Genomic DNA, 25,688 nt, shown 5'->3' on the forward strand with positions numbered 1-25,688 from the left:
GCTAGATCACAAGAAGTTCCCCCTAGTGTTCCCTTTGTTCCATATTTATGTTCTAAACCTTTTCCCCTTAACACATGTCCTCTAGTTTTTAAATCTCTCCCAACCTCAGTGGAAAGGGGTGACCTAGCCCTACCCAATCATAAATCCACCCAAATGGCTTTTGAGCTTTGCAATTGTGCCCACTTCTCTGGCAGAGACAGACCAGCCTCTGAATGTAAAAAGTTGCCCCTCAGGTCCCTCATGAGTTGCTCCCCTCTCACCTTAAACCCATTCCCTCCAGTTCTAGAATTGTCTACCCTGAGACAAAGACTGAACATGCAATTTATTGATTCCCCTCAAGCCTCCTACACTCTCAGCTAGTCATTCTCAATGAGGGCCACTCATCCCCACCCCCTCCCGGGCGGGGGGCACAAACTGAAACCCTTAATAAGGGTGGCCCAAGGAAGTAGGAGAGACGTATGGAAGAAACCAACTAAACTGCTTCACTGGGAAGGGGGGCCCATAAACTTTGAGCAGAGACCCAAGGGGGCCAGGACCAAAAACTGGGTTGAGGATGGCTGCACCGGAGAACGAAGACCCAGCCTTTCACAAGATTTTCAGGAGATACAAGAGCAGAACGAGGCCAATTGGCCCATCAGGTTTGCTCTGCCATTTAATCATGAGGTGATCCTTATCACTCAGCCCCACTCCCCGTAACCCTTGATGTCCTGACTAATCAAATACCTGTCGATCTTGGTCTTAAATACATCGAATGGCCTCACTTACACAGCTGCCTGTGGCAACACGTTCCATAGTCACGACCCTCTGGCTAAAGACATCAGTTTTAAATTGATGCCCTTCTATCTTGAAATTGTGGCCTCTGGTCCTAGAATCCCCTACCCTATCTAACTTCTTCCTAGAACTCAAACCTCTAGTCCCAGAGAATTGTTCTTTCTTCCCTTTTCCTTGCCTTTATTTGATCAGAGAAGTACTTACGAGTACTGGCTGGATTCATTCAGTCCAATATCCGTGGAGTGCAGCTTTTGGATCAGTATTCGAATAATGCACACAAAGAGAATAAAGTTCACCTGAAGAGCAGAAAACCACGTTAGAGCGGAGGTGCAGGGATAAGGTTCTCCCTTTAACCAACCCAATCTCCTTCCCCCTAACGTCTCAGGGTCCCTCAGCTCTGGACGAGAGGACAAGTTAAAAGAGGCATCCTGGCTGGGACTCTTGGAGATCAGGCTTCTGCCAAGTGACATTCAGGGTCGCCCCATGACACGAAAGGGTGTAGAGGTTTTGGAAAGGGCACTGGAGAGATTTTACCAGGATGTAAACAAAACAGAAGGGTGTTTGGGCCTGAAATATCGACAGTCTATTGCCTTCCACAGATGCTGCCTGCCCCGCTGAGCTCGTCCAGCATTTTGTGTGATGCTTCAGATTCCCAGCATCTGCAGCCTCTCTTCTTACCTGTTTTGCTGCTGTACTGTTTCTCTACGAGCGATGCTAGCCTGAAGTTGTCCTATCTGTGAGGGCCTCTCCCACTGCTATCCCCGGTTGAGAGAATCTCTCCCTGCCCCCCCTCCACAAGTAGAGAACCTCTCTCACTGCTTCCCCAAGTTTGCTGACGACACAAAAGCCCCTTTCACACTTGCAAGTGGTCCAGGAATTAACGGCCAATCGGACTTTAAAGTGTCTGGCGTGAAAGCAAAATCAGCTCAACGCTGACATTATCTCTCACCGGGATAGATAGCCTCGACCCCGAGTACAATCCCTGGCATCTGCAGACACCGGCGTTGCAATCAGGCAAGTGTAGAATGGGCAATTACATTCTGAGATAGAAATTACCCAAGTTTTTGTGTGAGTGCAGGAATTTGAAGGAAGAAAAGAATAAAATGAAGGTATAAACTTTGCCGTGGGAAGTCACAGCAAGAGAGAGTGGAAATAAATAGCAATAGCGGACAATTTTTAAACAGCGTGGAAAATTGGTAGCGCTATAGCATACGATTTAAAAAGACCATGAGGAAAAAGCAATGGTGGACCTGACTTCCCAGAATGCCATGCAGCAGAGAAACACCTCCATGAATGCTCCATGCATGCAGCTATGCATACAGTCCTTTCTCTCCCACACAGCATTCTGGGAGGGCAGGTCTGGCATCACTCCCCCCCCCCCCCCCCCACAGTATTTATATATTGTGCACAATAGCGCTTCCAACTTTCCCACCCTGTTTAAAAATTGCCCGCTATTGCTAGTACTTTCCCACGGTCCTTTATAAAGGTTTATATAGGTCTGCACAACAGCAACAGGGGCTGAAGGGCTCACTGTGCTGTACATAAAGATAATTATGTTATAATTAGGCATGATTAATTTTGTTCAAATATAAGATCATAATACATTGGTCAGGATTTAGGGCAGGTCCACCATCATGACATCACCAGTAGAAGGTAGAGCAGTCCTAACTCCGGGGATGGCTCCTTGCAAGTGTGAACGTGTTCAGTGCCCCAGTTAGAAGTGGTCAAGTGTGAAAAGCAAACCCCCATTCCTATTCCAGGACACTGAGCGGCCAATTTAGAGGGATGCAAGTGTGAAAGGGGCTAAAGGTAGGAGGTGTTGTGGACAGCAAAGAAGATTGGGGACTTGGACCAACTGGGAGAATGGGCCAAAAAATGGCAGATGGAGTTTAATGCAGACAAGTGTGAGGTGTTGCATTTTGGAAGGACAAACCAAGGTAGGACATTCACAGTAAATGGCAGGGCAATGAGGAGCGTGGAGGAGCGGAGAGATCTTGGAATACAGATACATTGTTCCCTGAAAGTGGTGGTGCAGGTGGACCGGGTTGTAAAGAAAGATTTTGGTATCTTAGCCTTTATAACTCAAATTTTGAAAATAGCAGTTGGGATGTTGTGTGAAGACATTGGAATGGCCAAATTTGGAGTATTGGTCGCCTTACTGCAGAAAGGATATCAATAAGATAGAAAGAGATTTACTAGGATGTTGCCGGGTCTTCAGGATTGAATTTCAGGGAAAGATTAAGCAGGTAGGACTTTATTCCTTAAAGCGAAGAAGAATGAGAGGAAATTCGATAGAGGTTTATAAGATTATAAGAAGTATAGACAGAGTCGATGCAAGTAGGCTTTTTCGTAGATAACTATGAGAGGTCATAGTTTTAAACTGAAGGGGAGAGATTTGGGGGAACATTAGGGGAAAGTTTTTCACTCAGAGACTGGTGGGAGTGTGGAATGAGCTGCCATCTGATGTGGTGAATGGGGGCTCAATTGTGTGTTTAAAGTTCATTGGATGGAGAGGTCTGGAGGATTATGGAGTGGAACAGGTCAGTGGGACTAGCGAGATGATGGTTGGCAGACTAGAGGGGATGAATGGCCTGTTTTCTATGCTGTAGTGTTCCATGGTTCTATGGTTTACGGTTCTATGAGTGTCTCACTGCCCCTCCCCGTTAGAGAACCGCTCACTGCCCCTCCCCGTTAGAGAACCGCTCACTGCCCCTCCCCGTTAGAGAACCGCTCACTGCCCCTCCCCGTTAGAGAACCGCTCACTGCCCCTCCCCGTTAGAGAACCGCTCACTGCCCTCCCCGTTAGAGAACCGCTCACTGCCCCTCCCCGTTAGAGAACCGCTCACTGCCCCTCCCCGTTAGAGAACCGCTCACTGCCCCTCCCCGTTAGAGAACCGCTCACTGCCCCTCCCCGTTAGAGAACCGCTCACTGCCCTCCCGTTAGAGAACCGCTCACTGCCCCTCCCGTTAGAGAACCGCTCACTGCCCCTCCCCGTTAGAGAACCGCTCACTGCCCCTCCCGTTAGAGAACCGCTCACTGCCCCTCCCCGTTAGAGAACCGCTCACTGCCCTCCCCGTTAGAGAACGCTCACTGCCCCTCCCCGTTAGAGAACCGCTCACTGCCCCTCCCCGTTAGAGAACCGCTCACTGCCCCTCCCCGTTAGAGAACCGCTCACTGCCCCTCCCCGTTAGAGAACCGCTCACTGCCCCTCCCCGTTAGAGAACCGCTCACTGCCCCTCCCCGTTAGAGAACCGCTCACTGCCCCTCCCCGTTAGAGAACCGCTCACTGCCCCTCCCCGTTGGAGAACCGCTCACTGCCCCTCCCCGTTGGAGAACCGCTCACTGCCCCTCCCCGTTGGAGAACCGCTCACTGCCCCTCCCCGTTGGAGAACCGCTCACTGCCCCTCCCCGTTGGAGAACCGCTCACTGCCCCTCCCCGTTGGAGAACCGCTCACTGCCCCTCCCCGTTGGAGAACCGCTCACTGCCCTCCCCGTTGGAGAACCGCTCACTGCCCTCCCCGTTGGAGAACCGCTCACTGCCCCTCCCCGTTGGAGAACCGCTCACTGCCCCGCCCCGTTGGAGAACCGCTCACTGCCCCGCCCCGTTGGAGAACCGCTCACTGCCCCGCCCCGTTGGAGAACCGCTCACTGCCCATCCCCGTTGGAGAACCGCTCACTGCCCCTCCCCGTTAGAGAACCGCTCACTGCCCCTCCCCGTTAGAGAACCGCTCACTGCCCCTCCCCGTTAGAGAACCGCTCACTGCCCCTCCCCGTTAGAGAACCTCTCACTGCCCCTCCCCGTTAGAGAACCTCTCACTGCCCCTCCCCGTTAGAGAACCTCTCACTGCCCCTCCCGTTAGAGAACCTCTCACTGCCCCTCCCCGTTAGAGAACCTCTCACTGCCCCTCCCCGTTAGAGAACCTCTCACTGCCCTCCCGTTAGAGAACCGCTCACTGCCCCTCCCCGTTAGAGAACCGCTCACTGCCCCTCCCCGTTAGAGAACCGCTCACTGCCCCTCCCCGTTAGAGAACCGCTCACTGCCCTCCCCGTTAGAGAACCGCTCACTGCCCCTCCCCGTTAGAGAACCGCTCACTGCCCCTCCCCGTTAGAGAACCGCTCACTGCCCCTCCCCGTTAGAGAACCGCTCACTGCCCCTCCCCGTTAGAGAACCGCTCACTGCCCCTCCCCGTTAGAGAACCGCTCACTGCCCCTCCCCGTTAGAGAACCGCTCACTGCCCCTCCCCGTTAGAGAACCGCTCACTGCCCCTCCCCGTTAGAGAACCGCTCACTGCCCCTCCCCGTTAGAGAACCGCTCACTGCCCCTCCCCGTTAGAGAACCGCTCACTGCCCCTCCCCGTTAGAGAACCGCTCACTGCCCCTCCCCGTTAGAGAACCGCTCACTGCCCCTCCCCGTTAGAGAACCGCTCACTGCCCCTCCCCGTTAGAGAACCGCTCACTGCCCCTCCCCGTTAGAGAACCGCTCACTGCCCCTCCCCGTTAGAGAACCGCTCACTGCCCCTCCCCGTTAGAGAACCGCTCACTGCCCCTCCCCGTTAGAGAACCGCTCACTGCCCCTCCCCGTTAGAGAACCGCTCACTGCCCCTCCCCGTTAGAGAACCGCTCACTGCCCCTCCCCGTTAGAGAACCGCTCACTGCCCCTCCCCGTTAGAGAACCGCTCACTGCCCCTCCCCGTTAGAGAACCGCTCACTGCCCCTCCCCGTTAGAGAACCGCTCACTGCCCCTCCCCGTTAGAGAACCGCTCACTGCCCCTCCCCGTTAGAGAACCGCTCACTGCCCCTCCCCGTTAGAGAACCGCTCACTGCCCCTCCCCGTTAGAGAACCGCTCACTGCCCCTCCCCGTTAGAGAACCGCTCACTGCCCCTCCCCGTTAGAGAACCGCTCACTGCCCCTCCCCGTTAGAGAACCGCTCACTGCCCCTCCCCGTTAGAGAACCGCTCACTGCCCCTCCCCGTTAGAGAACCGCTCACTGCCCCTCCCCGTTAGAGAACCGCTCACTGCCCCTCCCCGTTAGAGAACCGCTCACTGCCCCTCCCCGTTAGAGAACCGCTCACTGCCCCTCCCCGTTAGAGAACCGCTCACTGCCCCTCCCCGTTAGAGAACCGCTCACTGCCCTCCCCGTTAGAGAACCGCTCACTGCCCCTCCCCGTTAGAGAACCGCTCACTGCCCTCCCCGTTAGAGAACCGCTCACTGCCCTCCCCGTTAGAGAACCGCTCACTGCCCCTCCCCGTTAGAGAACCGCTCACTGCCCCTCCCCGTTAGAGAACCGCTCACTGCCCCTCCCCGTTAGAGAACCGCTCACTGCCCCTCCCCGTTAGAGAACCGCTCACTGCCCCTCCCCGTTAGAGAACCGCTCACTGCCCCTCCCCGTTAGAGAACCGCTCACTGCCCCTCCCCGTTAGAGAACCGCTCACTGCCCCTCCCCGTTAGAGAACCGCTCACTGCCCCTCCCCGTTAGAGAACCGCTCACTGCCCCTCCCCGTTAGAGAACCGCTCACTGCCCCTCCCCGTTAGAGAACCGCTCACTGCCCCTCCCCGTTAGAGAACCGCTCACTGCCCCTCCCCGTTAGAGAACCGCTCACTGCCCTCCCCGTTAGAGAACCGCTCACTGCCCCTCCCCGTTAGAGAAACCGCTCACTGCCCTCCCCGTTAGAGAACCGCTCACTGCCCCTCCCCGTTAGAGAACCGCTCACTGCCCCTCCCCGTTAGAGAACCGCTCACTGCCCTCCCCGTTAGAGAACCGCTCACTGCCCCTCCCCGTTGGAGAACCGCTCACTGCCCCTCCCGTTGGAGAACCGCTCACTGCCCCTCCCCGTTGGAGAACCGCTCACTGCCCCTCCCCGTTGGAGAACCGCTCACTGCCCTCCCGTTGGAGAACCGCTCACTGCCCCTCCCCGTTGGAGAACCGCTCACTGCCCCTCCCCGTTGGAGAACCGCTCACTGCCCCTCCCGTTGGAGAACCGCTCACTGCCCCGCCCCGTTGGAGAACCGCTCACTGCCCCTCCCCGTTAGAGAACCGCTCACTGCCCCTCCCCGTTAGAGAACCGCTCACTGCCCCTCCCCGTTAGAGAACCGCTCACTGCCCCTCCCCGTTAGAGAACCGCTCACTGCCCCTCCCCGTTAGAGAACCTCTCACTGCCCCTCCCCGTTAGAGAACCTCTCACTGCCCCTCCCCGTTAGAGAACCTCTCACTGCCCCTCCCCGTTAGAGAACCTCTCACTGCCCTCCCCGTTAGAGAACCTCTCACTGCCCCTCCCCGTTAGAGAACCTCTCACTGCCCTCCCCGTTAGAGAACCTCTCACTGCCCCTCCCCGTTAGAGAACCTCTCACTGCCCTCCCGTTAGAGAACTCTCACTGCCCCTCCCCGTTAGAGAACCTCTCACTGCCCTCCCCGTTAGAGAACCTCTCACTGCCCCTCCCCGTTAGAGAACCTCTCACTGCCCCTCCCCGTTAGAGAACCTCTCACTGCCCTCCCCGTTAGAGAACTCTCACTGCCCCTCCCCGTTAGAGAACCTCTCACTGCCCCTCCCCGTTAGAGAACCTCTCACTGCCCCTCCCCGTTAGAGAACCTCTCACTGCCCCTCCCCGTTAGAGAACCTCTCACTGCCCCTCCCCGTTAGAGAACCTCTCACTGCCCCTCCCCGTTAGAGAACCTCTCACTGCCCCTCCCCGTTAGAGAACCGCTCACTGCCCCTCCCGTTAGAGAACCGCTCACTGCCCCTCCCGTTAGAGAACCGCTCACTGCCCCTCCCGTTAGAGAACCGCTCACTGCCCCTCCCCGTTAGAGAACCGCTCACTGCCCCTCCCCGTTAGAGAACCGCTCACTGCCCTCCCGTTAGAGAACCGCTCACTGCCCCTCCCCGTTAGAGAACCGTCACTGCCCTCCCGTTAGAGAACCGCTCACTGCCCCTCCCCGTTAGAGAACCGCTCACTGCCCTCCCCGTTAGAGAACCGCTCACTGCCCCTCCCCGTTAGAGAACCGCTCACTGCCCTCCCGTTAGAGAACCGCTCACTGCCCCTCCCCGTTAGAGAACCGCTCACTGCCCCTCCCCGTTAGAGAACCGCTCACTGCCCCTCCCGTTAGAGAACCGCTCACTGCCCCTCCCGTTAGAGAACCGCTCACTGCCCCTCCCCGTTAGAGAACCGCTCACTGCCCCTCCCCGTTAGAGAACCGCTCACTGCCCCTCCCGTTGAGAACCGCTCACTGCCCCTCCCCGTTGGAGAACCGCTCACTGCCCCTCCCCGTTGGAGAACCGCTCACTGCCCCTCCCCGTTGGAGAACCGCTCACTGCCCCTCCCCGTTGGAGAACCGCTCACTGCCCCTCCCCGTTGGAGAACCGCTCACTGCCCCTCCCCGTTGGAGAACCGCTCACTGCCCCTCCCCGTTGGAGAACCGCTCACTGCCCCTCCCCGTTAGAGAACCGCTCACTGCCCCTCCCCGTTAGAGAACCGCTCACTGCCCCTCCCCGTTAGAGAACCGCTCACTGCCCCTCCCCGTTAGAGAACCTCTCACTGCCCCTCCCCGTTAGAGAACCTCTCACTGCCCCTCCCCCGTTAGAGAACCTCTCACTGCCCCTCCCGTTAGAGAACCTCTCACTGCCCTCCCCGTTAGAGAACCTCTCACTGCCCCTCCCGTTAGAGAACCTCTCACTGCCCCTCCCCGTTAGAGAACCTCTCACTGCCCCTCCCCGTTAGAGAACCTCTCACTGCCCCTCCCCGTTAGAGAACCTCTCACTGCCCCTCCCCGTTAGAGAACCTCTCACTGCCCCTCCCCGTTAGAGAACCTCTCACTGCCCCTCCCCGTTAGAGACCTCTCACTGCCCCTCCCCGTTAGAGAACCTCTCACTGCCCCTCCCCGTTAGAGAACCTCTCACTGCCCCTCCCCGTTAGAGAACCTCTCACTGCCCCTCCCCGTTAGAGAACCTCTCACTGCCCCTCCCCGTTAGAGAACCTCTCACTGCCCCTCCCGTAGAGAACCTCTCACTGCCCCTCCCCGTTAGAGAACCTCTCACTGCCCTCCCCGTTAGAGAACCTCTCACTGCCCCTCCCCGTTAGAGACCTCTCACTGCCCCTCCCCGTTAGAGAACCTCTCACTGCCCCTCCCCGTTAGAGAACCTCTCACTGCCCCTCCCCGTTAGAGAACCTCTCACTGCCCCTCCCCGTTAGAGAACCTCTCACTGCCCCTCCCCGTTAGAGAACCTCTCACTGCCCCTCCCCGTTAGAGAACCTCTCACTGCCCCTCCCCGTTAGAGAACCTCTCACTGCCCCTCCCGTTAGAGAACCTCTCACTGCCCCTCCCCGTTAGAGAACCTCTCACTGCCCCTCCCCGTTAGAGAACCTCTCACTGCCCCTCCCCGTTAGAGAACCTCTCACTGCCCCTCCCCGTTAGAGAACCTCTCACTGCCCCTCCCCGTTAGAGAACCTCTCACTGCCCCTCCCCGTTAGAGAACCTCTCACTGCCCCTCCCCGTTAGAGAACCTCTCACTGCCCTCCCCGTTAGAGAACCTCTCACTGCCCCTCCCCGTTAGAGAACCTCTCACTGCCCTCCCCGTTAGAGAACCTCTCACTGCCCCTCCCCGTTAGAGAACCTCTCACTGCCCCTCCCCGTTAGAGAACCTCTCACTGCCCCTCCCCGTTAGAGAACCTCTCACTGCCCCTCCCCGTTAGAGAACCTCTCACTGCCCCTCCCCGTTAGAGAACCTCTCACTGCCCCTCCCCGTTAGAGAACCTCTCACTGCCCCTCCCCGTTAGAGAACCTCTCACTGCCCCTCCCCGTTAGAGAACCTCTCACTGCCCCTCCCCGTTAGAGAACCTCTCACTGCCCCTCCCCGTTAGAGAACCTCTCACTGCCCCCTCTCACTCCCTCCGTTAGAGAACCTCTCACTGCCCTCCCCGTTAGAGAACCTCTCACTGCCCCTCCCCGTTAGAGAACCTCTCACTGCCCCTCCCCGTTAGAGAACCTCTCACTGCCCCTCCCCGTTAGAGAACCTCTCACTGCCCCTCCCCGTTAGAGAACCTCTCACTGCCCCTCCCCGTTAGAGAACCTCTCACTGCCCCTCCCCGTTAGAGATCCTCTCACTGCCCCTCCCGTTAGAGATCCTCTCACTGCCCCTCCCCGTTAGAGGTCCTCTCACTGCCCCTCCCCGTTAGAGATCCTCTCACTGCCCTCCCCGTTAGAGATCCTCTCACTGCCCCTCCCCGTTAGAGATCCTCTCACTGCCCCTCCCGTTAGAGATCCTCTCACTGCCCCTCCCCGTTAGAGATCCTCTCACTGCCCCTCCCCGTTAGAGATCCTCTCACTGCCCTCCCGTTAGAGATCCTCTCACTGCCCCTCCCCGTTAGAGATCCTCTCACTGCCCTCCCCGTTAGAGATCCTCACACTGCCCCTCCCCGTTAGAGATCCTCTCACTGCCCCTCCCGTTAGAGATCCTCTCACTGCCCCTCCCCGTTAGAGATCCTCTCACTGCCCCTCCCCGTTAGAGATCCTCTCACTGCCCCTCCCCGTTAGAGATCCTCTCACTGCCCCTCCCCGTTAGAGATCCTCTCACTGCCCCTCCCGTTAGAGATCCTCTCACTGCCCCTCCCCGTTAGAGATCCTCTCACTGCCCCTCCCCGTTAGAGATCCTCTCACTGCCCCTCCCCGTTAGAGATCCTCTCACTGCCCCTCCCCGTTAGAGATCCTCTCACTGCCCCTCCCCGTTAGAGATCCTCTCACTGCCCCTCCCCGTTAGAGAACCTCTCACTGCCCCTCCCCGTTAGAGAACCTCTCACTGCCCTCGCCGTTAGAGAACCTCTCACTGCCCCTCGCCGTTAGAGAACCTCTCACTGCCCCTCCCCGTTAGAGAACCTCCCACTGCCCTCCCCGTTAGAGAACCTCCCACTGCCCCTCCCCGTTAGAGAACCTCCCACTGCCCCTCCCCGTTAGAGAACCTCCCACTGCCCTCCCCGTTAGAGAACCTCCCACTGCCCCTCCCCGTTAGAGAGCCTCCACTGCCCCTCCCCGTAGAGAGCCTCCCACTGCCCCTCCCCGTTAGAGAACCTCCCACTGCCCCTCCCCGTTAGAGAACCTCTCACTGCCCTCCCCGTTAGAGAACCTCCCACTGCCCTCCCCGTTAGAGAACCTCCACTGCCCCTCCCGTAGAGAACCTCCCACTGCCCCTCCCCGTTAGAGAACCTCCCACTGCCCCACCCCGTTAGAGAACCTCCCACTGCCCCTCCCGTTAGAGAACCTCTCACTGCCCTCCCCGTTAGAGAACCTCTCACTGCCCCTCCCGTTAGAGAACCTCTCACTGCCCCTCCCCGTTAGAGAACCTCTCACTGCCCCTCCCGTTAGAGAACCTCTCACTGCCCCTCCCCGTTAGAGAACCTCTCACTGCCCCTCCCCGTTAGAGAACCTCTCACTGCCCCTCCCCGTTAGAGAAGCTCTCACTGCCCCTCCCCGTTAGAGATCCTCTCACTGCCCCTCCCCGTTAGAGATCCTCTCACTGCCCCTCCCCGTTAGAGATCCTCTCACTGCCCCTCCCAGTTAGAGATCCTCTCACTGCCCCTCCCCGTTAGAGATCCTCTCACTGCCCCTCCCCGTTAGAGATCCTCTCACTGCCCCTCCCCGTTAGAGAACCTCTCACTGCCCCTCCCCGTTAGAGAACCTCTCTCACTGCACCTCCAGGATTCCAGCTGCTCGTAAGCCTGTGATTCGTACATCACCTGCCAGCCCGTACTCCACCCTCTTTCCCTTCTCTACCTTTTATTCAGGTCCACCTGATTCATGCTGTTCCTCTATGAAGAAGTTTCGACCCAGAACATTGACTCTCTATCTCCATCCAGGATCCTGCCTGGATTAGAATCAGAGAAAACTACAGCACAGAAAACAAGCTATTCAGTCTTCTAGTCTGTGCCGAAACATCATTCCTCTAGTTCGATTGACCTGCACCCATTCCATAACCTTCCAGATCTCTCCCATCCAAGCATCTATCCAATTCATCCTTAAAACTCAAGAGTGAGCCTTCATTTACCACGTATGATTGAAAAAGTTCCCCTTAAACTTTCCCCTTTCACCCGAGGTGCATGTCCTCTTGCATTTAAAGATAGGTGGTGTTGTGGACAGATTTTCAAAGCCTGCAGAGGCATCTGAACCAACTGGAGAATGGGCCAAAAAAATGGGAGTGGACAGAGCTACTTGCAAACCTCTATCCAATCTCCCCTCATTCTTCTACACTCCAAGGAATAAAGTCCTAACATGTTTAATCTTCCCTGCAACTCAACTCCTGAAGATCTAACAACATCCTAGTAAATCTTCTCTGCACTCTTACTGATTCATTTCCTGTAGTTAGGTGCCCAGAACTGCACACAATACTCCAATTTGGCCTAACCAATGTCTTATACAACCGTAACATCTCAATTCCTGCACTCAATAATTTGATTTATTAAGGCCAGATGCAAAAGCTTTCTTTCCAACTCTGTCTTCAAAAGAACAACATGAGCTACCCTCAAATCTTCTGTAAACTCACCCATGGGCAAGGACATTTCTGCCAGGGCCCCTGCAATTTCTACACTAGTCTGCCTCAAGATCTGAGGGAAAAGGTCAGGTAGCAAGCACCTTCTCATCTTTAATCTCAATCTGTGCCATGCCACTACCACTGGTTTCCCTTCCTTCCTTATACACCATGTCAGTTTCTGAATAAATACTGATGCAAAAAAACTAAGATCTCATCTGGTTAAGTTCCACAGATAGATGACCACTTTACCTTCTAGGGGACCAATCTTTTACTCTTAATATTTATAGAACCCCTTCGGGTTTACCTTCACAACCTCAGGTCTTTTTGCCTTCCTGATTTCCTTCTTAAGTATTTTCTTACATTTTCTATACTCTTCTATACCTCATCAGCTCCTTGTTACCTGTACCTGCTGTACACCTCCCTCTACTTCTGAACCAGATCCCCAATATCCCTTGAAAACCTGTGGCTGTTAAATTCGCCTTTAATCCCAACAGGAACATGCAAACTCTCATAATTTCGCCTTTGAAGGCCATCCACATACTGATCACATCCCCACCAGAAAAAAATTGGCCTTTCTCCAATTTGGAATCTCAACTCGAGGACTGGACCTATCCTTATCCATAATTACACAAAGCCCTGGAACACCTGGAAACCAAAGATGCATAGATCAACTACAGTTCGGCATTTAACACCATCATCCCCTCAAAACTGATCAGAAAACTCCAAGACCTGGGAGTCAACACCCCACTGTGTAATTGGATCCTGGATTTCCTCACCTCCAGACCACAATCAGTGAGGATTGGCAAGAACTTCTCCTCCACAATCTCCATCAGTACCGGAGCACCACAGGGCTGCGTTCTTAGCCCCCTGCTCTACTCATTTTACACCCATGACTGTGTGGCTCGGTATGACAACACCTTCTACAAATTTGCCGACAATGTCACGGTAGTGGGTTGTATAAAGGGAGGGGATGAGTCAGCGTACAGGATGGAGATTGAAAACTTGGCTGAATGGTGCACCAACAATAACCTCGCACTCAATGTCACCAAAACTAAGGAGCTGATTGTTGACTTCAGGAAGGGAAAACCAGAGGGATACAATCCAGTGATCATTGGGGGATCAGAGGTGGAGAGGGTGAACACATTTAGGTTCTTGGGAGTCACTATCTCAGGTCCAACACACTAATGGCATTGTGAAGAAAGCACGTCAGCTCCTCTACTTCCTCAGGAGTTTGCGGAGGTTTGGTTTGACACCAGAAACTCTGGCAAATTTCTACAGAAAGTGTGCTGACCAGCTGCATTACATTCTGGTATGGGGACACCAATACCCCTGAGGGTAGAGCCATCCAAGAGGTAATGGACACAGCCCAGGACATTACAGGCAAAACCTTCCCCACTATTGAGGACATCTGCAGGGAATGATGTCGTCAGAGAGCAGCAGCAATCATCAAAGACCCAGATGACCCAGCACACACTCTGTTCTCGCTGCTGCCATCAGGAAAGAGGTATAGGGGACACTAGACTCACTCCATCAGGTTCAGGAACAGCTGCTACCCCTCTACTATCAGACTCCTCAATGACAAACTCAATCAGGGGCTCATTTAAGGACTCCAACTTGTGCACTTCATTGATTTTCTTTGTTCTCTCTGTATTGCACAGTTTGTTTATATTCATTATCTGTTTACTGTTCTTTTGTTTACGCTGTTTACAGTTTATTTTTCCACTACCAATTAGTGGTGATTCTGTTGTGCCTGCAGGAAAAAGGAATCTCAGGGTTGTATGTGGTATTATGTATACTCTCTGACAATAAATCAGAAAGTCTGGAAAAAAAAAACTGAATTATTTTGAAACTAATGAGTTATGGTCACTGGACCCAAAATGTTCACCTGCACATATGTCTGTCACCTGACCTGTCTGGTTCCCTAATAGATCAAGTATTACATCCTCTCTAGTCTGTATCACTTATATATTGATTTAGAAAACCTTCCTGAACACATTTGACAAGCTCCAACCCATCCAGCCGTTTTACAGGATGGAAGTCCCAGTCAATATGTGGAAAGTTACAATCTCCTTCTATCACAACTTTCAACTTAGTGCTTCTTACATTGGTCTGATCTTTCCACAGATTTGCTCCACCAATTCTCTCTGGCTACTGGGCTATCTATAATACAACCCAATCTGCGTGTCACACCTTTCCAACTCCATACATATGGCCTCTGTAGACAAGCCCTCTGGGCTGACCTGCCTAAGCACAGCTGTGATATTTTCCCTGACTAGCAATGCCACTCCTCCCCCTTTCATCCCTCCCCCTCTATCACATCTGAAACAATGGAATGGAAACAATGGAACATTGTGCTGTCAGTCCTACCCCCACCCCCAACCAACTAATAGCAACAAGGTTGTAATCCTACATGCAAATCCACGCCCAAGATCATCTGCTTTAACAACAATACTTCCTGCATTGAAATAAATACACCTGATAACATTTCTATCACATACAAACCTTTGATTTCTGTCTGTACTTGCAGTCCTTGCATGACCTTTACCCTCCTCCACCTCACTATCTACTCTCACACTTTGGTTCCCATCCCCCTGCCAATCTAGTTTATACCCCCCCCCCCCCAGAGCAGCACTAGCAAACCTTCCTGCAAAGATGTTAGTCCCCCTCCAGTTCAGGTGTGAACTGTCCTGTTGGAACAGATCCCACCTTCCCTGGAACAGAGGCCAATTGTCCAGAAACATGAAGCCCTCCCTCCCGTACCATCTAATTAGCCACATGTTTAGCTGCATTAACTTCCTACTTCTAGCCTCCCTAACACGTGGCACAGGTAGCACTCCTGAGATCACCACCCTGGACGTCCTGTCTCAGAGTGACGGGGAGAGGTTGGACAAACTCATCTCTGATAGTACACAGCCTGAGTGGAGAGTTGGTAGAAGTTTTCTAAAACCAGGAGAGACGTCGATAGGTTTGTCAGTCACAATCCTTCCCCCCACTCCCCGAGAAAAAAAAAGCTACAAGTGCACATGCATTTCAGAGCTTGGGGAGGAGTTTAAAGGAGATGCGCAAAGCAAGTTTAAAAAAAATAAAACAGATGTGGTGGATGCCTTGAACAGAGGTAGTGGTAGAAGCAGACGGTTTGGACTGAAGTCTGGGCGGCTGTGGGAGTGCTGGAGGCGAAGCCACGGACACTCATTGTCTCTGAGGGGATTTGCTTTTGCTTCCCTTTCTCCTCTGACTGCAAGGGGCACGGAACAAATCTGTCTGCTTTATTACATGGCAATGAAAGGATCTTGAATCTTGAGATCCGATAGTACCACTGAAGCCTGAATCCTTACCAAGATGGATATAACAATCGGAGCCCGTATGATCCACCAGAGTGGAGAGTCGATATTCTGCCAACACCTGCAAAGAAGAGAACCCCACTGCTCATCTTTGTTTTCTTCTACATTTATTCTGTCATGGGGGTAACAACCATTGTTATTTTTTTCCTCCCACATCACGGTTAGTGCAACGCTGTTACAGTGCCAACGATCGGGACTGGACTGGGGTTCGAATCCCGCAACGTCCGCAAGGAGTTTGTGCACGTCTCCCCCGTGTCTGCGGAAGCTCCATTCAAAACGTACCGGGCCGGGGGGGGTGTAGGTCAATGGGGTTTAAATTGGGGTTGGCACGGGCTTGTGGACTGAAAAAGTCTGTCACCGTACCACAAGTGTAAATAAAAAAAATAACTTAGAAATTAAAGTTTTAAAGAATGAAATTAAAATATTAAAATAAATTAAAAATAATATAAAGCACCTGTTTGGCTGCAGCAAGAGAATTTCAGTGCAAATGTACTGGGGCTCCCTTTCCTCTACTGTTGACATTCACTATGAGTGTTCCTTAAATAGGGCTCAAATAATTGATGAGGACTCTTTCCATTCAGCATACGGTATCTTTGATCCACTAGCATCAGGAGGGTGGTACAGGAGCATCAAAATAAGTCTGTTAGACTGGGAAATTGTTTTATTCCACAGGCTGTGAGATTGATGAACAGTATCCTGTCACTGAGTAAACTAACCCAAAATATTTATATAAATTTGTTCTAAATTATATGTGATCATTATGTGCTGTGTAACGATGATTACACTTCTGTGTAATGCCACAAAAGTGGCAAAGCAAAGCTTGAGGATGCAATCCGCCTCACGGACTCGTCCCCTGAAACCCTCTGGGATCAGCTGAAAACTGCCATACTGCAATCCACTGAAGAGATACTGGGCTTCTCCTCCAGGAAAAACAAGGACTGGTTCGACAAAAACAACCAGGAAATCCAGGAGCTGCTGGCAAAGAAGCGATCTGCCCACCAGGCTCACCTTGCAAAGCCGTCCTGGCCAGAGAACAAACGAGCCTTCCGTCGCACATGCAGCCATCTTCAGCGCAAACTCCTGGAGATCCAAAATGAGTGGTGGACTAGCCTCACCAAACGAACCCAGCTCAGCGCGGACATTGGCGACTTCAGGGGTTTCTACGAGGTTCTAAAGGCTGCGTACGGCCCCTCACCCCAAGTCCAAAGCCCGCTGCGCAGCTCAGACGGCAAAGTCCTCCTCAGCGACAAGATCTCCATCCTCAACCGATGGTCAGAACACTTCCAATCTCTTTTCAGTGCCAACCGCTCAGTCCAAGAATCCGCCCTGCTCCAGCTCCCTCAACAGCCCTTAAGGCTAGAGCTGGATGAGGTCCTCACCCAGGAAGAGACATATAATGCAATTGAACAACTGAAAAGTGGCAAAGCAGCAGGTATGGATGGAATCCCCCCCCCAGAGGTCTGGAAGGCTGGTGGCAAAACTCTGCATACCAAGCTGCATGAGTTTTTCATGCTCTGCTGGGACCAAGGAAAGCTGCCTCAGGACCTTCGTGATGCCATCATCATCACCCTGTACAAAAACAAAGGCGAGAAATCAGACTGCTCAAACTACAGGGGAATCACGCTGCTCTCCATTGCAGGCAAAATCTTCGCTAGGATTCTCCTTAATAGACTAATACCTAGTGTCGCCGAGAATATTCTCCCAGAATCACAGTGCGGCTTTCGTGCAAACAGAGGAACTACTGACATGGTCTTTGCCCTCAGACAGCTCCAAGAAAAGTGCAGAGAACAAAACAAAGGACTCTACATCACCTTTGTTGACCTCACCAAAGCCTTCGACACCGTGAGCAGGAAAGGGCTTTGGCAAATACTAGAGCATCTTGGATGCCCCCCAAGTTCCTCAACATGGTTATCCAAATGCACGAAAACCAACAAGGTCAGGTCAGATACAGCAATGAGCTCTCTGAACCCTTCTCCTTTGACAACGTCGTGAAGCAAGGCTGCATCCTCGCACCAACCCTCTTTACTATCTTCTTCAGCATGATGCTGAAACAAGCCATGAAAGACCTCAACAATGAAGACGCTGTTTACATCCAGTACCGCACGGATGGCAGTCTCTTCAATCTGAGGCACCTGCAAGCTCACACCAAGACATAAGAGCAACTTTTCTGTGAACTACTCTTTGCAGACGATGCCGCTTTAGTTGCCCATTCAGAGCCAGCTCTCCAGCGCATGACATCCTGCTTTGCGGAAACTGCCAAAATGTTTGGCCTGGAAGTCAGCCTGAAGAAAACTGAGGTCCTCCATCAGCCAGCTCCCCACCATGACTACCAGCCCCCCCACATCTCCATCGGGCACACAGAACTCAAAACGGTCAACCAGTTTACCTACCTCGGCTGCACCTTTTCATCTGATGCAAGGATCGACAACGAGATAGACAACAGACTCGCCAAGGCAAATAGCGCCTTTGGAAGACTACACAAAAGAGTCTGGAAAAACAACCACCTGAAGAAACACACAAAGATCAGTGTGTACAGAGCCGTTGTCATACCCACGCTCCTGTTCGGCTTCGAATCATGGGTCCTCTACCGGCATCACCCACGGCTCCTAGATCGCTTCCATCAGCGCTGTCTCCGCTCCATCCTCAACATTCACTGGAGTGACTTCATCACCAACATCGAAGTACTCGAGCTGGTGGAGTTCGCAAGCATCGAATCCATGCTACTGAAGATCCAACTGCGCTGGGTGGGTCACGTCTCCAGAATGGAGGACCATCGCCTTCCCAAGATCGTGTAATATGGCAAGCTCTCCACTGGCCACCGAGACAGAGGTGCACCAAAGAAGAGGTACAAGGACTGCTTAAAGAAATCTCTTGGTGCCTGCCACATTGACCACTGCCAGTGGGCTGATATCGGCTCCAACCGTGCATCTTGACGCCTCACAGTTCGGAGGGCAGCAACCTCCTTTGAAGAAGATCGCAGACCCCACCTCACTGACAAAAGACAAAGGAGGAAAAACCCAACACCCAACCCCAACCAACCAATTTTCCCTTGCAATTGCTGCAACCGTGCCTGCCTATCCAGCATTGGACTTGTCAGTCACCAACGAGCCTGCAGCAGATGTGGACATACCCCTCCATAAATCTTTATCCGCAAAGCCAAGCCAAAGAAAAGAATTGTGTGTGTACTGTGTGTGTGTGTGCACCGTGGTTCAGAGAAACACTGTTTTGTCTGGTGGCATATGGATTGTGACGTTCTCCCATTTTTCAATTCATTCTATTGATGTGGGACTGTCCCTTAAAGAGAACAGATTTAACAAAAGCTTGCAGGTTTTGGAAAGTGACTGTGAACTAGCAGCAGGACTCAGAGACAGCACATTCTGAAATTTGAGACATTTGCAGTGAAGGGAAAAAGCCCTAGAGAAGCCAGGGGCAGAGACCATGCGATCAGCTTATTGAAAAGATAGTACATAGATTGCTCAGGAGGCCATTTTAAGAAGGCAGCACATGAGTAAAGAGCTCTTTGACCTCCTTGTAGGAATGAGAAACCCACTTGACCTCTGTGTGGTTATAGACAAATTGTCAAATTTCCTTCTCTTGTTTAGAGGAAGAGAAGACCACTTTGTGATCCAAAAGAGTGAAGGACATGAGTTTGGCTGACCCACAAAAAAGGATGTGGAAGTTTCATGAGCATCACTTGCTTCATGTCCCCTATTCCAAAGAAGGGAACTTTAGTTGGCACTCGTCTAAAAAGCACATTTCCTTGAAGCACCTCAACAAGGGTTTTGTGAGTTAATCAACATTCTGTCACCCGGGTCCCTTTCACCCTCTTCATGAGCTGCTCATTTCATCCAAGGCCCGCAAGTCACATCAATTTAAAGCCCACATGTCATTAATGAATTTCCGAAAACGATCTTTGAACTGCCTTCTGAGAATAGGACCTTGACCTGTAGTGGCTTGGGGTAGTCCACACACACACACACATATATATTCGTGCATATTTGGGGTTTCAGTTAGATAAGTGTAAATAAATTTAGTTAAGTTAGTTAAATTAGATGAAGCATTATACTTTTATTTATTATCAGGTAAAAATATTATTTTAAACACAATGCTGGGATAATTTTTTTTAAAAATCACTGCTGTCTGGTACGTAACAGGACGTTTATATAAACTTGAACACACAAAGACTGTTAGATAGATCTGTGGATAGGAAGGGCCGAGAAGCATATTGATCAAACGTAGGCCAATGGGATGAGCCCAGACTTGGCATAGGTAAGATGGGCTGAAAGGCCTGTTAGGCACTGAATAGCTGAGGTGCACAAGGACGCCCACATAGTGGCAGAGGAGTTATAAATTAATCCTGTTGAATAGTTTTTAACAGTTGTAATCATTATTGTGGGTTTTAAGAGACCACACAGCATAGCGCCAATCCCTGGGTCCATAGAACTGCAGCAATTGCCATCTTCCCAACTTCACACACTTACCCATCATCATCCAAATGTACCCTGGTGATGATCCAACTGAAAATGAGCAGCAGTGGAGTCCCTGTGGAAGAGCACAGACCAATTCACTTTAGACCTCATGCAGGACAGAGCAGTCATGTCAAACGACACCACATCCCCCCCTACCCAAAGTATCCATCCCTAATCCCATTCTTAGATGCGTCTCACATTCACTAAAGAACACGCCTTTGCACTATTTTTCAAAATTTTAATTTTCTCTATACAGTAAACCCCCATAAACCAGTACCTATGAGGAATGGTAGATGCTGGATAAGCGAATTTTCAGGTTACTTGAGATTGTGAACTAATGGCGAGGCAAGCCAATTTTAAACTTCCATATTTTCTACCTATTTATTTCCTGCAATTTTTTTTGCCGGTTGCTTAAATTCTGGATCACAGGGGTACTGTTGTCTAGATGGGGAATGTAATGCGCGTCGAAAGAACCAAAGACTTGTTGATCTAAACCAAGGCTTTTATTAACTAAAAGACTGGAGCATATCACAAGTAGGTCGACCAGTCCAGAATGACCTGGTCTGGCTAGGAGCAATCCTTTAAGACCTGCCAGTAGGTGTGGCTACACTCTCAACCAATCACAGTCATCCTACACGACCCTCTGTACATCTGTACATAGACACATTGGTGATAGAATCTGTACTATCACAGGGAATTGAGGGTCACAGGGTACAGCCAGAGCAGCCATGATCATTGAATGGTGGAGTAGTCTAGACGAGCGAGGTGACCGACTCCTGCTCCTGTTTGTATGTTGTTTTCCCTGCATTACGTTTCTGACAAGGTGTTCCAGGCACCAACTACTCTGTGTACAAAACCTACCTCTGACGTCTCCCCTTATGTTAAACAGAAGACCTGTGGTATTTGATTTTGTCGCCCCAGGAAAAAGATGCTGGCTGTCCGCCCTATCTAAGCTCCTCAATCTTTTATACCTCTATTAAGTCACTTCTCATCCTTCATCACTCCTAAGATAAAAAAGCCCCAGCTCTGTCAACCTTGCTTCACGAGGAATGTTCTCTGATCCAGGCAACATCCTGGTAAATTTCCTCTCCAAATCTTTTGTATCCTTCCTGTAATTTGCTGACCTGAAGTGAACAGAATATTCCAAGTGTGGTCTAACTAGAGTTTTATGGAGCTGCAACATTACATCATGGTTCTTGAAGTCATTTGTGATTAAGACAACATACCAGAGGTTTGTTAACCACCCTATCGAGTGGCAGTATTGAGGGATCTATGGCATCTCTGCCAACTATCATACCTATTCCATACACTGGCATTAATTCCATTTCATAGAGCACAACAGATTTCGTGACAAATTCTAATTCTGACAAAACTTTACAGCACAGTACAGGTTCTTTGGCCTACAATAATGTGCTGGTCTAGGTAAACCTATTCCACAACAATCTAAACCTTCCCCCACCTCACCCATAACCCACAATTTCTCTTGTAATATCCACGTGCCTGTCTAAGTGTCTTTTGAATATCCCTGATGTACTGGCTTCCACCACCACCTCTGGTAATGCATTCCACATGACACCCTGCACACTTGAGCTGACTTAGCTTGACAGCACACAAAACCAAGCTTCTTTCTGTATTTTAGTATGCACCACAAAAACTCAATTCAATTCCGTTCACCTGACATGCAACACCTCACACACGACCACATTAAATTACATCTACTATTTTGCAGCCCATTTTTCCAGCTGGTCCAGATCCCGCTGCAAGATTTGAAAGCCTTCCTTGCTCGAGGAAGACACTACATATCCAACCCAATCCCTTTTTAATTTCAAGTGTTCTTTTTTCAGTCAAATAGGTTTCAGTCAAGAAAAGCTACATCAACTCCCATTTTCTTAATATGTGTTAACACTCTCTTCCTTTTTACATGTCCGTTTTATCCATTAACATTAAAATTTACAAACTTCATTAATTTACTCATCCGTTACCTCCCCCCGCAAGTCACCTCCTAATTCCATTGTTTAATATCCTACGTCAGTATGCATCTCCTCCAGCAATCCAAATAGAATAGACATTTAAAAAATATTTAATCCCACACTTATAACTATATTTAAATAAAGGAAAACCTGCCCTGTGTTTACAACACTACCTCCCTCATTTTACAGGTTATGACTGAGGTCACAAAAACCACACATTATCTCGCAGCGAATAGCACTTCCCTCTCTTCTCAACTCCCCTGGTGCATTTAATACACTCGTGGACCGAGTGGCCACAAAACTTAGCGGGCCTGATCGCCATTGGTGCAGCCGGCCAAGCGGCCATGCAACACCATGGGCCGAATCGCAGAACCCAGGGCAGCTAGGGACTTGCCCATAAGATGGCGCGGGGCTCCCATCATCTCCAATTAAAGCCCCGCGCTCTTTGCATGCTTCACAGGGTCGCAATGGCATCACTTCTGGTCCCAGGTGTCCAGGGTAACGTAGCTTTCAAAAAGAGCTTTCTTAGCTGGGTTGAATTCTTTCCTTCTCTTCAGTAGAGATAGTGAAAGATCCTATTTCCATCCCATAAAAGAGGGCCTTGCCGTTCCCTTGCCCCTCTCACAGCAAGACTTAAATCCTTCTCTCTGTCTTGAAAACATAAACATTTAATTAATATAGAACAGAGTCTGTGATTTGGAAGAGGTTTTGGTCTCTGAGCTCTTTCAATTTCAATTGGATTTTCAAAATTTTGCTCTCCCAGAAGTTCAGGAATTCATTTTTGAAGAAGCAAATTGCACCTGGACCTTCTTTTCCTTCCAGAAGGCCTACTATTTTAATATTCTTCCTTCTACTGGAGTTTTCCAGAACATCTACTTTCTCTTTCATTCACTGTAATTAAGCAAGTAGTTGTATTTTCCACAGTCGATACCCTGTCTTCAACATGTTGCATTCCGTCCTGTACCTTCTCGCGCGTGCGCAGTTCAGGTCCAACAACTTCTCTGACACCATCTCTCTGCTGTAGCCAGCAGAGTGCCCCTCAGCTGGGGAGCAGCCCGAGCGCTAGCTCCCTGCTTCGCCGTCAAAGTTGGCCTCACATCTCTTCTTCTTGTCGGGCTCCAGATACAGCTGCAGGTAATTTATCTTTTTTCAGAAGCATTTTTAATACAAAGTAGAAGTATTTAAAAATATTTAAAGGGATTAATTAACTTAAAACATAATTAACACTTTTTAAAAACTAATTTACAAAGGGAGTCAAGTCCTTGCATGTTGATCCTACATGACATCCCCCGAATTTGAATTTCTTGACCTTCTCCACACCCAACCAACACTCCCCCTTTGCCCCCCACCGACCTTTTTTTGGCTATGGCTCTCTTAAGACTCTGCTCAAAATTGATAGGCCCCTTCCCTGTGAAGCAGTCAAGTTCAGTTATTTCTACTGTTCTTCTCTCCTACCATAAATAACAAAAAATAATTTCAGTCCATGACCCCTCTTAAATGTGCTGTGTGGCCCCCAGTGAGAATGGCTGCTCTGCACCACCAAACATAGGGTCATCTTCAAACTTGCTGATCCAATTTACCACATTAAGATCCAGATCATTGATATGGATGACAAACAACAATGGTCCCAGCACCGATCCCTGAGACAACACCACTCATCACAGGCCTCCAGTCGGCGAGACAGTCATCTGCTATCACTCTGGTTTTACTCACAAAGCCAATGTCTAATCTAATCGTGGATGTTAAGTGTTTGAACCTTCCTGACTAACCTCCCACGTGGGGACCATGTCAAAAGCATTACTAAAGTCCACGTAGACAACATCCACAGCCTTTACTTCATCAACTTTCCTGGTAACCTTGAAATACTCGACAAGATGGGTTCAACACGACCTACCACACACAAAGCCATATTGATTATCCCTAATCAGTCCCTGGCTATCCAAATACTTGTAAAACCGATCTGTTAGAATACCTTCCAATAACATACCTAGTACTGAGGCCAGCCTATAATTTCTTGGATAATTCTCAGAGCTCCAATCCTCTGGCACTTTACCCGCGGAAAAGGACATTGTAAATATCTCTGCTCACGCTTTACATTTTTGGCACTAAATCCCCTCAAGATTTGAGGAATTATCTTGCCAGGCCCTTGGAATTTATCTATGGCATTTATAGATGCTTTTCAAAGATCCCCTCTCATTCTTCTCCCAGGCAACCCAATCTCTCCTCATTGGCTAATCCTTCATCTCTGGGATCAATTTGGCGAAAAAAAACAGGAGTTAAACAGGAGAGTTTGCAGATGTTGGGGTCAAAGGCCAGTACACAGGTGTGCTGAAGAAAGTCAGCAGGCCACGCAGCATCCACGGGAAGGAAGGGCTAACCAACGTTTAGAGTATGGGGCGAAGCAGAAGTTCTCCGCAATCCTTCACAGCCTACTCAGGGAAAATAAAACCCAACTGTTTTGGTTGTGGGCCATATACAGAAAAGTATAAAGAGTCAGGGCCAAACAATTTGGCCCAGTAGTTTTTAGCCAGTTACAAGGCAAGAAAAAAAAACAATGTTTTTAGACCAGAAACCACTGTGTCATCAAAATTTCATTTTCTATCAAAGTAATTATATGACCTTACTGAACAGTTTAACTGTTGACATTGCAGAGGTTTATTGACGTGCTCACACATTACAATGTGCATTTCTGTATCTTCTGCTATTCATTTCAATTTAAATGAATACAATAACTCTTTAAAACCACAGCAGCGACATCTAGTGTTGAAACTTAGTAATGCAATGGTAGCCTCGTATTATTCACAATGACAGCGACATCTAGTGTTGAAACTAAGTAATGCAATGTCTACATCGTTCAATTTATTGTTAGAGACTATGTTCTAACAGGCCACTAAAATGAGCAATGGGCTGCAGATGGCCCTTGGGTCTTATTTTGGCTACTCCTTGCCAAACTGTCTGACATATGGACCTGCATTCATGTGTACCTACCCCAGCCAATGAAGATGTACCACCAGAAGTACTTTTTCTCTGAGAAGAAGGAAATGACAAGCAATGTGTGCAGGTACAAGCCTTCCACCAAGAGCCAGAAGAAGTTTGCCATGATGCTGTACTGGAAGAAGACCATCGCCACTTTACAACCAGCCTGGAGGGAAAAAGGGGGCAAGATGTTACCTTGGGACAGAAGCAGAGCTTAGATTTCATCCCACAAAGGTAGTCTCCTCATAATCCTGTCCTCTGTCCCAGCAGGGGATGGGAGGGCCTGTTATCCCTTTCAAACCTTCACCGCTCTCCTTGAGGCTTCCGCCAATATTTCTGATGCCGTCCTACTGGACATTGGGATGGATGGAGTCAAGACTTTGTGCTCGACCGAGATCACGGGGCTTCGCCTCTCACACGACCAGTGTGAATACCAATTAAGCAAGAAATTCTGAAGATGCTGGAGTCGAGGACAACACACATACATGCTGAAGAAACTCAGCAGGTCACACAGCATCCACAGGAAGTAAAGGGAAACCAATGTTTTGGTCCTGAGCCCTTTGTCAGGAATGAGGAAAACATGAATTACTCTTACCTGTCAGCCTTCTCGCCTCTCCCTGCCCCTTCTTCCCTACCCCAAACCTT

General features: G+C 50.6%; 1 protein-coding gene across 1 annotated transcript in view; it reads right to left on the bottom strand.

Annotated features, from left to right (window-relative positions):
* Positions 1–971: 971 nt before the first annotated feature.
* The window catches only part of LOC138761557 (vasoactive intestinal polypeptide receptor-like), a 57,359-nt gene continuing 32,642 nt past the window's right edge, over positions 972–25,688 (bottom strand). Inside the window, exons 7-10 of the mRNA XM_069933909.1 lie at positions 25,056–25,209; positions 20,110–20,170; positions 15,623–15,689; positions 972–1,067 (exon numbers count right to left, since the gene is read on the bottom strand). Of these exons, the coding sequence (XP_069790010.1) occupies positions 972–1,067; positions 15,623–15,689; positions 20,110–20,170; positions 25,056–25,209 (378 nt within the window). The remainder of the gene's footprint in view (positions 1,068–15,622; positions 15,690–20,109; positions 20,171–25,055; positions 25,210–25,688) is intronic.

The sequence above is a fragment of the Narcine bancroftii genome, chromosome 1, assembly GCF_036971445.1.
Source record: "Narcine bancroftii isolate sNarBan1 chromosome 1, sNarBan1.hap1, whole genome shotgun sequence".
In the NCBI taxonomy this organism is placed as follows: domain Eukaryota; kingdom Metazoa; phylum Chordata; class Chondrichthyes; order Torpediniformes; family Narcinidae; genus Narcine; species Narcine bancroftii.